This window comes from Dipodomys ordii, unplaced genomic scaffold, assembly GCF_000151885.1.
Source record: "Dipodomys ordii isolate 6190 unplaced genomic scaffold, Dord_2.0 Scaffold5, whole genome shotgun sequence".
Classification (NCBI taxonomy): domain Eukaryota; kingdom Metazoa; phylum Chordata; class Mammalia; order Rodentia; family Heteromyidae; genus Dipodomys; species Dipodomys ordii.
The window spans coordinates 21,272,757-21,285,178 of record NW_012267221.1 but is presented as its reverse complement, the minus strand read 5'-3'; the positions used below and the strand labels follow the sequence as shown (position 1 = coordinate 21,285,178).

General features: G+C 41.3%; 1 protein-coding gene across 2 annotated transcripts in view; it reads right to left on the bottom strand.

Annotated features, from left to right (window-relative positions):
* The window catches only part of Gad1 (glutamate decarboxylase 1 (brain, 67kDa)), a 41,290-nt gene that overhangs the window by 16,835 nt on the left and 12,033 nt on the right, over nucleotides 1-12,422 (bottom strand). For both annotated transcript variants that reach the window (XM_013027818.1, XM_013027827.1), the window contains exons 5-6: nucleotides 11,637-11,879; nucleotides 5,487-5,577 (exon numbers count right to left, since the gene is read on the bottom strand). In XM_013027818.1, coding sequence (XP_012883272.1) covers nucleotides 5,487-5,577; nucleotides 11,637-11,879 — 334 coding nt within the window. The remainder of the gene's footprint in view (nucleotides 1-5,486; nucleotides 5,578-11,636; nucleotides 11,880-12,422) is intronic.

Sequence of the window (12,422 nt, the reverse complement as noted above, 5' to 3'; positions counted from 1 at the left end):
ATGGCTGACTACAAAGAGGCCTTGAATGTGAGCTCCCATGGGGTTTCCTATTCCAGATACTTCTCCTGTCACTGCCTTCCCTTTTGGGGCCATGTTTATCATCAGGGGTGCAGGTACTCCTAATCTCATAGAAAGTCTTGAAGAGCAAGGTCTGGAATTCATTGGAGCCACAGATCTCTTTGGGAATCCTAGGAAGGCTGTGCAATCTGTCTCTAGGTAAAAGATGACAATATGAACTTGATTTTGAGTACAATTCTAGGAAATTTTTGTCTTACAACTTGGACCTCAGGTTAGGATCTCTTTCCCTAAATTATAGCAGATAAAATCAAGAGTGAGAAAGTAAAATTTAGATTGAGAAGAAGCCTGAGATATGATAAAATTAGAGGAAAAGAATATATTTTAGAATCACCAAGCAAGAAACTAATCCTGCAAAATACTTTGTGTTATAGCATAAGACTGTATGCCATGACTGGAAGGAAGGACTTAGAACACTGAGATGGTGACAGCCATGGAATGACACTATGGGAGAATTCTAGGCCTTTTTAAAATCTGAGCAGAGAGGTGAGTTGGTCTGTTGTCAGTGGTCCAACTCATCATCCCATTGGGGTTAGAACTAAGGCAACTTGATTATTAAGATGCTGTCATTTCATTGTGCCTGAGTCTGCCATTGCTAGCCATATTCAGTTCCTCCCCCTTGCTATATTAAAGTTGATCTGGAGCTGTAGTTCACTGACATCTATTCTCTAGCCTCCTTAGGTGTGGCTGTAGGCCAAGTATTTACTAAACAGTTGGAAATACGTGTGACTTCTGAGAAAAGTGTGTAGCAGTAGAGAATAAGTTCCTCTTTTGCCTGCCAGCCCTTCCTATTTCCCTTACTTCCTTTACTTCCTCTTCCTTCCCTCTTGGGTCTGGAACACAGAAATGATGGTTAGAGCTCCAGCAATCCAGCACGTACAATGAGGTAACTCTGTAGAGCCACTTACAATATGGATCCAAGCAGCACAAAGAAACCTATATCCTTGGTAACTTTCAAACTGAAGGATGTCTTTAATGAGAGAAAGAAATTCTCCCATGTTGACTACTGTGGCTCTCCTTAGGCTTTTGTTTCCTACTGATGTGGCAGGTATAACACATCTTTACCTTCAAAGGTAGCACACATGAGGAGAGCTTAATAAGACCCTCTGTTGTCTAGGAACGATTAGAGAGAGAAAAGAACCAGCAGTCTGATCTCAACTGGTCACAGGGACCTGTGGGTGATGAGAGATGTATGCATTGTACCTTGTACACATAGGCTTTTAAGACTACAGCCATTATATCCTTCAGAACCACTCTATAGGATGGATATTATTGTTCCTAATTTCCTGATGAAGAAACTAAGATTCAGAGAAATTCTGGGATGTGTGTTAATATCTCATGTGTGTTAATATCTCACAGTTAGTCTGTTTCGAAGCTAGACCTGCCAGTCCTTCCCATCACAGCTGCTTTTCCAGGACAAATGAGAACTGCCTACTGCAGGCTCATCTCTCACAGCCTGCCCAGTGCAGTACTATGAGTGATAACTCCAAAGGAAATTTCTCCTATGTAACTTTCATGGAAGTAAAGCACTCAGTGCTTGAAGTCAGAACCTCATGGCAAAGAGTTGTGATTGATCGTGCCATTACGATTATGTATTGTGCTCAGCTGTTTGACGCTAGGCTGTTGTTTATATTTGGGCTCTGGTCAGTCTGCACAATTGTTCTTGGTGGACTTGTTTTTGAAGAGAAGAGTAGTACAGGCCAAGGAAAATTACACATATGCAAATGGTTTTTATTTTTTGTTTGTTTGCTCGTTTGTTTGATACTCACTGGTCCTTGGTTGAATGAATAGATTTCAAAGCTGCATGCAGAAGCAAGTATGAAAACACAGGCAGTCATGTTGTTTACAGCCAGCCCTGTGGTACTGCCACTTGAACAAGGACACTGGATAGTTCTTTTTAAGGAACTATGCAGATAAGGACACCGTCGGCTTATGCCTGTAATCCTAGTTATTCTATTTGGGAGACTGAGATCTGAGGATCGTAGCTCAAAGCTGGTCAGGCAAAGTCCATTAGATACATATCTCTAATTGACCAGCAGAAAGCTGGAACTGGAACTGTGGCTCAAGTGGCAGAGTGCCAGCCTTGAGCAAAAAAGCTAAGAGACAGTGTCTAGGCCCTGAGTTCAAGCCTCAGTACCAACACACATATACACATATGCAAAAAGGACTACATAAAGGGATATAGTAATTATTCTCTATTACTCAAGGCAAACTCAGCGAGGACAGGTTTAAAAAAGAACATAAAACCAACTAAATCACACTGTGCCAAAGAAAGATTCTTTTGCCATTTTTTTTCCCCCAGACTTAGTTTTAACATCATTCCCATTGAAGACGGGATTGCCACAGGGGAAAAATGTTGCCTGGCTTTACAACACTGGGGCATTTCATGCTTTTCTAGTGGGACTGGCTTAGGACAATTTCTAGGTAATAGTTATTACTTCCTCAGACAGTGCTCTGTCTCTACAACTGACAGAAATGATTTCACTATTTTAAATAACCTTCTCTATCGATCTGTTAGAATCAGATCATATTTTATAAATGCCTACTGTTCAGTTGAGAGGCAATTACTGTGTGTCATTTAGCTGGATTGGCCTTGACCTCAGATGGCTGGGACATCAGTTTAGTGTTTTGTAGCTGAGCTGAGGTAAAAGAAGAGCCCGGACTTTTTATTTCATCAACATGGAGTAGGGGAGCATTTGTAAGAGCTTTCTGGTTGACAGAAAGCTACCAGGAGACCACCAGGTCATAAACAACTCAAAGGGATGGTGAGTTCCTTAATACCTTTAGATTGGCTGCATATTGGGAAACCACAGCAAGGGGTCTATAAAACACATACTTGAAGACACTGGATGGGTTCAGTGCCTACATTGTTATGGGTACTTGAGCCTTAGTGGATAAATGCCTTTTACTCTGCTTTTTCTGGTTTATTTTCTTTTTTTGGGGGGGGGTCCGGTCGTGGGGCCTGAACTCTGGGCTTGGGCGCTGTCCTTCAGCTCTTCAGCTCAAGGCTAGCGCTCTACCACTTGAGCCACAGTGCCACTTCTGGCTTTTTTCTTTTTGCTTATGTGGTGCTGAGGAATCGAACCCAGGGCCTCAGGCATGCAAGACAAGCGCTCTACCACTGAGCCACCTTCCCAACCCTTGTTGAGTTAAAACAAACTGTACTTTTTAATTTAAATTGTTCCTTAGTGTTAGACACTACAAATAGCATTCTGGTTTGCATAAACTTATAATTAGCACATTATAGTGCTTGTGCTTGCTGTTAGATTTTTATTCCACAAGTCAAAGTACAGTAGGCCTTGCAAAGATGAATTCTTTGTTTGAGGAGATCAACCAAGCAGTTCTGTCTCTGATCTGGATTTTGGGATCTGGATGGAGATGGAAGGGAAAAACTGGGTGGAAGGGGTAACACTGTCCAAAATGAAACATACTGTTTTCTGACTTATGTGACTATAGGCTTTTTTATATCACCTTTATGATAACAATGACAAATAGTTTAAAAACCTAAAAAAAAATTGTTTCACAGCTTTTCTGGAAAAAAAAAATCTCAGGGATCACCATAGATATTCCATGAATTTACACCTGACTTGTGAGCAAGAAGCATGAAACCATTTGTGGTTTTCAATCAGTTGAATTTTTTATACTTTTTAGCTTTAAAACCTTCACTTACCACATTTAATACTAAAACTTTGCCAATGTTTGTTTTAAATTAACCAAAGAAGCAAGAATCCTTAATTAATTAAAACGTTCCTGAATGTAGTTCCATTTAGGAACATGCATGAACAATATGTAATATTCAAATGCTCTTTTGATTTTGTGGCAGGTCAAGTTTTGCTTTAGAAAAACTAAAATAGTTTGAGCTTCAATAACTTGTGTTCTATCTTGATGTCAAGTGGAATTTCTCATTGTAAACAATACTACTGATATACCTGAATTCATATTTCAGAGTCTACTTTGCCATGAATGGGGTAGGAATGGGGTGTAGCTAGGTGGTCGAACATGTGGTTAACATGTATGAATGCTGTGTATCTGGTCCTAGCACAGTATTTTACATAAATAAACTAATAAATAAGCAAGTAAATAGGTAGCTAGCTTCTGAATATTACAATTGATGCATTATCATTCTTATGCTATTATTAGAATGTTGTAATAATTTGTTTCATTATTTTCTCCATGTATACTTTAATCAAATGCAGTACCATGGATAGTAGCAAACATTGTCATTTGTGTTCAGAGAAAGTAGTTCCTAGGCTCCGATGACCTTCATATCTTGTTACCTGTTCTTATCTCTAGTGAGGGCACCCATATGCAGAGAAAGCTTTGGAGGTGATTATAAGAAAGTTATTTGGGGCTGGGAAGGTGGCTCAGTGGTAGAGCGCTTGCCTTGCATGCCTGAGGCCCTGGGTTTGATTCCTCAGCACCACATAAGCAAAAAGAAGAAAGCTACTCACGTGCTATTTGTAACCCCAGAACTTCAGAGTCATTTTTATATAAATTTAGAAGAACCTATGGGTTGGTGGTATGGCTCAAGTGATAGAGTACTTGCCTAGCAAGAATAAGGCTCTGAGGTTCAAATCTCAGTACTACTCCCAAGATATACAAGAACTTAGAATAAATGAAAGTCTGCCCCCATAATTAAGTATGGAAACAATGTCAAATTCAGCAAAATAATAAATTATTTTGGAAGGCATATACAATGTATCAGTACCAGCTGAATTTTGTTTTAGAACTTTTTTGGGGGAGGGGGGAGTCATGAGGCTTGAACTCTGGGCCTGGGCACTGTCCCTCAGATCTTCAGCTCAAATCGAGCGCTCTATCACTTGAGCCACAGTGCCACTCCCAGTTTTCTGGTGGTTAACTGGAGATAAGAATCTCACGGTCTTTGCTGCAAGGTTGGCTTTGAATTGTGATCCTCAGATCTCAGCCTTCTGAGTAGCTAGGATTACAGGTGTGAGCCACTGGCACCCAGCTGTTTCAGAACTTTTAGTTAAGCAATAGGTTGATTGGGTTGATTTGTGGCTTTCTGGCAGCTTTAATTACAAAGGAAACAGGGCCTAAGTGATTAGAATCAATGTCTCAGAAGAGAAAAGGATACCACAATCACAGCCCAAAGTGTGATATACTATTCAGAGAGGAGGGTTTATCACTGTGAAATTTCACACTGAATTTTGAAAGCTAGAGTTACTGTTTGTTTCTCATATACTTATTAAATTACATTTTTTTCAATTCAAGAACAGTTTATCAAGAATCTACTATGAAACCAGAACTGTGACAAAGCCAAGATATTATAAGAAAACTGACTTAAAAATACTATTGGAACTTTAATGAAACTATTAAAATTGGGCTTTTAAATCAATTAGCTAGAGTTAAACATCATGATGGCATATATGACAAGAATCTATGAGACTTACATATTGGTATTGGCAGTTGATGTCAGCCATTCACCAGCTAAGCCAATGATATCCAATCCAGTGGAGAGCTGGTTGAAAAATCGAGGATGACCTAAAAAGGTAACAGGCAAGCATCAAGGAAAATCCGCAGACTTCAAGCTATATTCAGAGCTAAAGGCCTGATCTACAAGACCACATTGATGAGGTCTCCATTCTGTGTTCTCATTGGGCTGTACACAGATATGGAGAAGGAAGTGCAGGTTGATCCACCTGTACTAACCAAGTGGTAGCATGCATACATAGCACCTTCAAATCATGGTACTGCTAACATATGAATGAATTGAATGAAGGAATGAATGAATAAAGTACTGTGCTTTCAAATTAAAAAAACATGAATATGACAAAACTAATTATGCTCTCCAATAATTTTTTCTTAATTTCCAGGTGAACTCCTCTGTCACATTAACTTTTGAGTTACACAAAGCATATGGTAGTCTTAATTTTTTAATATATCTGTTTCAACTTTCAAGTCAAATCCTGAGGAACTGAATCCCCAGATCAAGATTTTTTTCTGGTGGAGAAGAGGATGCTGATCTCAAGAAGGGTTCTTAGGTCTGTGAACCAAACCAAGCCTGGAGAAAGCACCAGCTCTGACGCTTTATGCCATTCCATTACTCTCCAGGTCTCTGACAGATGTGACATGAAGTAGCAGTGTGTTTTGCCTATGTGGAGTCACATGCCCCTTAGAGTAGCTGAGCTGATTGATTGCTGAGCCAATCGAGCATCTCCTCTGCAGAATGGGCAGAGCAGAGCCAGTCCTTACTCACTTGCCCAGCCAACAGGGGAGGAACTGTCACTGCTGCACAACTTGAAAGCCCCGTGCAATGCCTGGGATGCTTTAACTGGAGATGCTTTCAGCAAATGCAGGACTATTGCCAAGTTTTTGCCGCCTTGCATTCACCAAAAACCTCAACTCTGCAGCAGCAGGCTTGGCTTAGCTGTCACGAAGAAATCAACACAATAGATTATCTAGGGATGTGTGACAGAGAACCAGTGTTAAAGAGATTTGCTGACTACTATGTTTTCAGTAGAAAATTGCTTTTGCCTCTGAAATAACTGTCAGAGAGCTAGTGTTTGAGTGTTTCTGGTCTAACTTCCTTCCCTGAGAACCTATCTTGCCTAGATCTGAGGGACTCTCATTCTGAAAACTGGACTATGGTTTCTTAGAAGATACCATTCCTTGCACCACAAGACTCTTCCAAAAATAAAACTGATTTCCAGAAAAAAAAGTATTATGAACAGATAATTTGATGTGAATATAGCACCAGATTTGGGGCCAGATTCCAGATGCTTTTGTGGACTGGTCTAAGAAGCTTACACTATTCTATTTTACTCCACTTTGCTTAGTGACAATCTATAAGATATGCTGTAACAACAAATCTTGAAGAAATTTACTAAAGGTATATGCATAGCTGGGCACCAGTAGCTTATTCCTGTAATCCAAGCTACTTAGGAAGCTGAGGTCAGAAGATTGAGATTCAAAGCCAACCCTGAGCATGAAAGACCTTGAGACTCAGCTCCAATTAACCACCATAAATCCAGAAGTGTTAGCTTGAACTGTGGCTCAAGTGGTAGAGTGCCATCTTGAGCAAAAAAGGTAAGGAAAGTACCCAGGCTCTGAGTTCGAGCCCTAGAACTGATGCGCGCATGCACATATGTGTTTAAACAGTATCTATTTCACAACTTTAAAACACAAATCTTTTGTCTTAAAATAGGACTGAAGCATAAACATACACAATAAAAACAATCACACTTCATGTGATGATGCACTAAGCCCACATAGTATGGCAGAGTCATACATATGAACAGCGCAGAGACGGACCCAAATTGTAACAACATCTCTTTGGCCATTGAAACGTAAGGTACAAATCCACTCCTCCCCCCCAAACCCTTTGGCATAGGGCTACAATCTTCTTTCTTAAAATCGCCCACCAGAATTTCTATTAAATAAAAATCTAGCTTAGAATTCAATTTGTTTTTGTTTTATGTTTTTGATACAAGATCTTGTTATGTTGCACAGGCTACCCTGGGGAACTCTATTAGAGCCCAGGTTGGCCTTGAGCTTGAAATCTTCCTTCCTCAGCCTCCCAGATACTAAGTTTATAGTCATAACTCACCATACATGGCCCTAGATTTCAACTTCAACTCTGTATTCAATGAATGTAACAGATGATAAAACAGGACATGGGTAAGCAGGTGACCCATGTCAGGTAAGGGGTTGGAGAGAAAGAAAGACTTGTGGGATTTCTTAAGTTAGATTTTTAACAAATATTTGCAAGGGGAAAAAAGAGTTGGAGAAGGAAATCTATTATTTAGAAGACGTATTAACCAACTTCAGTGTAAGGACTTACTTAGAAACTGATTCAAATGCATTAAAACAAAATATGACCTTTTTTTTTTTTTTTTTGTCGGTCGTGGGGCTTGAACTCTGGGCCTGGGCGCTGTCCCTCAGCTCTTCAGCTCAAGGCGAGCGCTCTACCACTTGAGCTACAGCGCCACTTCCGGTTTTCTGGTGGTTTATTGGAGATAGGAGTCTCACGGTCTCTCCTGCCCGGGCTGGCTTTGAACCTCGATCCTCAGATCTCAGCCTCCTGAGTAGCTAGGATTACAGGCCTGAGCCACCAGCGCCCGGCCAAAATATGACCTTTATGACATTCATGAGACAACTGAGAAATTGAACACTGAATACTGTATCATATTAAAGAATATAGACTTTAGCTTTTTAACAAAACAATAAATCATGATACTGTAGTTATTTTTTAAAGAGTTCTTAAGGATAAATAATACATTGCCAACATCCCCGTGCAGAATGCATCCACAGCAGTACCTTTTCACCAGAAAAACCCAATTTACTATTTTGGCTGAGTATTAATAAACAAATATCTTTAAAAATTCCACCAAAAGCCAAGCACCAGTAGTTCATGCCTGTAATCCTAGGAGGCTGAAATCTGAGGATTGAGATTGAAAGCCAGCTCAGACAGACAAATCGTATCTTCAATTAACCAGCAAAATGGCTCAAATGACAGAACACCAACCTTGTGCAATAAAGCCAGACAATAGTGCAAGCCCCAGAATTTAAGTCTCAGTAGCAGCGCACACACACACACATGCACATACCCTCTCCCCATATACATACACACAGAACCATCAACAGGGAAATACCCTGAAGTACAACATAGAATTTAAAGTTTTCCAGTGCTTGGAAGATCATAAACTCTGTAAATGCAAATATCTGCTTCCCAAAGTTGCTCTAAATATCAGAGATGGATAGATAGTTGCAGACTAAATATCTAAGTGATTTATACGCTCAGCCAATGACACGTTTCTCTACCCATGAAACATTTCATTTTTGAGATATGAGATGCTGTTATGACAAAGTCATGTGTTTTTCTTTAAGGGACAACACCATTTTTGTAGCTAATGATGAATGTAAGAGGTACCTATCTCTTTGAGGAAGTGTGTGTGGAAAAAAACTGAAAAACAAAGCTGGTTGCTGGTGGCTCACGCCTGTAATCCTCGCTACTCAGAAGGCTGAGATCTGAGGATGGTGGTTCAAAGCCAGCCCGGGCAGGAAAGTCCGTGAGACTTTTATCTCCAATAAACCACTAGAAAACGGGAAGTGGCCCAAGCAGTAGAGCACTCATCTTGAGCTGAAGAGTGCAGGGACAGCACGCAGGCCCAGGGTTCAAGCCCCACGATCAATCAACGCCCCCCCCAAAACCCCTGAAAAACATTGGGCCAAAACTTTTCCTTCCAGAACATTGGAAGGAAGCAAATCAAGGAAGAAATATACGTGGGGAATTGATTCATTTTTTTCTTTGTAGTGCTGGGGTTTGAACTAAGATCTCTTCTTGATAGGCAGGAATTCTACCACTTAAGTCATGCTCCATAGCCCCTTCTTATTTGCTCTAGTTGGTCTTCCTGGATAAGGTTTCATAATTCTGACTAGAGTTAGCTTCAGACCTCCATCTTCCTAAGTATACTTCTTAAGTAGCTAGATCATAGATGTGAGCCACCATACCTTGGTTGAGTTAAGTTTTGCTAATTTTGGCCCAGGTTGGGCTCAACCTGTGAGCATCCAAATCTTACTTCCTGAGAGGCTAGAATTACAGATTGTGTACCACCACACCTAGAAATTATTTTTTTTGGGGGGGGGAAGGGCATGTCCTGATTTATACATTTCACCCAGCAATTTTTTATTTCAGCCAAATACTACTACTTACTTTCCATCAGGAATAAGTTAGTTATTAGAAAAATGTGAAATATACATAAATTGATAACTACTTTACTAATTAAACAAAGAGACTGCATAGTATTTAATGAAACTTTCCTTGGTCCAATGGTATTGGCAGACATCAAAAACTATTGAGATTCCTAATTTAAAAAAATATTTGGCCAGCCTCATTAATCCATTGCATACATTGGTTTTGACATCTAATAGCCTTACTCAGCTTTATCTCCACCATCTTTCTCAGTCCTGATCTTAAATCTATCTTCTAATGACTGAGAAGAGTAAAAGGTAACATAAAAGACAAAGAAAGAGAAAGAAGTGGAAAGAACAAGGGCCTGCCAGTTGTGGTCTTGGGGCTTCCCCAGTGGTGGCAACTGTACCAAGAACTGCCAGTTCCCTTCCACTGCCAGGCTGTGGAAGGGAAGATAGAAACTACTTTACTTCTGTTAAGAGACAGCTCAGACAGCGATCCAAAAGGTCCCTGGATTTGATACAACTGGAAAGTAAGCCCTTTACTGATTAGAGAACAGTCCTCTAATGTGAAAAGGGAGCAAGAAGACAACCTTGCAATCTTGCATTTTCAACTAGTTGAAAATAGGATTTGGGTGGCTGGGAAGGTGGCTCAGTGGTAGAGCACTTGCCTTGCATGCATGAGGCCTTGGGTTCGATTCCTCAGCACCACATAAGCAGAAAAAGCCAGAAGAGCTGTGGCTCAACTGGTAGAGTGCTAACCTTGAGCTGAAGAGCTGAGCGACAGTGCCCAGGCCCAGAGTTCAGGCCCAATGAAACAAAAAAGAGAAAATAGGATTTGGTCACTCTAAACTCCAGAGATTAGAGTAGCATGTGGAAGGAGAGAGAGAGACAGACAGAGAGAGAGAGAGAGAAAGAGAGACAGACAGACAGACAGAGACAGACAGACAGAGACAAAGACAGAGAGAGAAAATATTGATTGATGGTGTTTTGAGGTTAACCATTCTTCTCAAAAAGATAAGCTCAAGAAGCAATCCCTTGTTCCTGTAATTATGGCCTTACTAGAAAATAGAGTCTTCATACTGTAATCAAATTAATATCAAGTCATGCTAGATTAAGATGAGCCTTAACTTAAAGACTAGTGTCTTGTTTTTTGAAAGTGGTAATGGAGTTTGAACTCTGGGACTTTCACTTGCTAGGCAGACGCTCTGAGGCAGAGCCATGCCTCCAGCCCCATTATCCTTTTGACAAGAGGCAATTTAAATATACTTTTGAAAGTGAAGGTAGAGGTAGGACTGATGCGGCTCCACACCAAGGAATGCTAAGCAGATGCTCACAATTCCCAGAAACAGATAAAGCTAATCATGGATCCTCTCTGGGAATCTCCAAAGAACCTCCAAAGACAGCATGGCCCTGCCAACACCTTGATTTGAGTTTCAAGACTCCAGAAGTGTGAGAGGGTAGATTTCCATTGCTTGAAATCACCCAGATTCTGATCATTTGTAATCACAGCCTGAGGAAACTAATTCAGAAAAAGGAAGAACATGGACCCAAACATCTAGTGTCAGTGATAGGCAAGTCTAAGGAGGAATGAACAGAATGAAGCATGCATGAATGTGGAGAGAAGGTGACCAAACAAGCCGAGTAGCCTAAAGCAACAAAAAAGGGAACTTTGACCTATTATCATGTACCTGTAGCTCTTTAAGCTTTTACAAGAAATGATGACACAACACACTCTTGCTGGGATTGATTCAGCTGCTGCCACCCAGAGCTGCTCTTGGGGGCAGTACTGTGCCACCTCCCCTCAGCAGGTCCACGCTTCTCCTCCAGCATGCCTTGCCCTCACCACTGGCCAGGGTGAGATGGAGGGAAGGTCACTCCCTGCCTATCCTGCTGGCTCTCACTCTTACCTGTGCGAACCCCGTACTTGAGGGTGTCTCTGCAGTCAACCAGGATCTGCTCCAGGGATTCCGGGTGGTCAGAGAGTTCCAAGTTAAAACCCTCCATGCCTTCCAGCAGCTGGTGTGGGTGGTGGAAGTCCAGCACCTTGGTGGAGCGATCGAACGTCTTGCGAACATAGTTGAGGAGTATGTCTACCACTTCCAGTAGGAACTGCACAGTCTGCTCTTCCCCGTTCTTAGCTGGAAGCAGGTCTAATGGAGGAAAGCCAAAGAGATGTGATCCCTTCCTCATACCTGGTTTCCTGGGTCCAGAGATCCCTAATATCAGCCTTGATACCCTGACAGGCCTAACTACATTCCAGGATGTGTATATATCTGTGCTGAGAATCAGACATGCATTGCCTGACTTGGCCTTAATGCTGTGCTCCATCTGTTGGTAGCAGAGGATAAAGCTTCTGTGGCAAGAGAGTGTGTTCTTCCTAGCATACTCAGATAGTAACTTAGAACTTGGCTCAAGATGGTAAGACACGGGACCCCTAACTTGACCTTAACATCTGGGCCTGGATCCTGAGATGTATGGAGGTGACTTAGGGCTAAGGCACTGCTAAACAGAGTCAGGTAGAGTGGTAAAGCCAGGGAGGAGAGCTGTGTAGGACTCCAACAACTGTGGAGGTGTCAGTTCTAGTACAGGGCAGGCTGTTGGGCTATATATAGGATACTCTGTCTGTTCCCTGGGCAGTCAGAGGTTTCAGTGTTCTGGTCTGGCTTTGGTGGCCCAATAGGAATTGCCAGAAG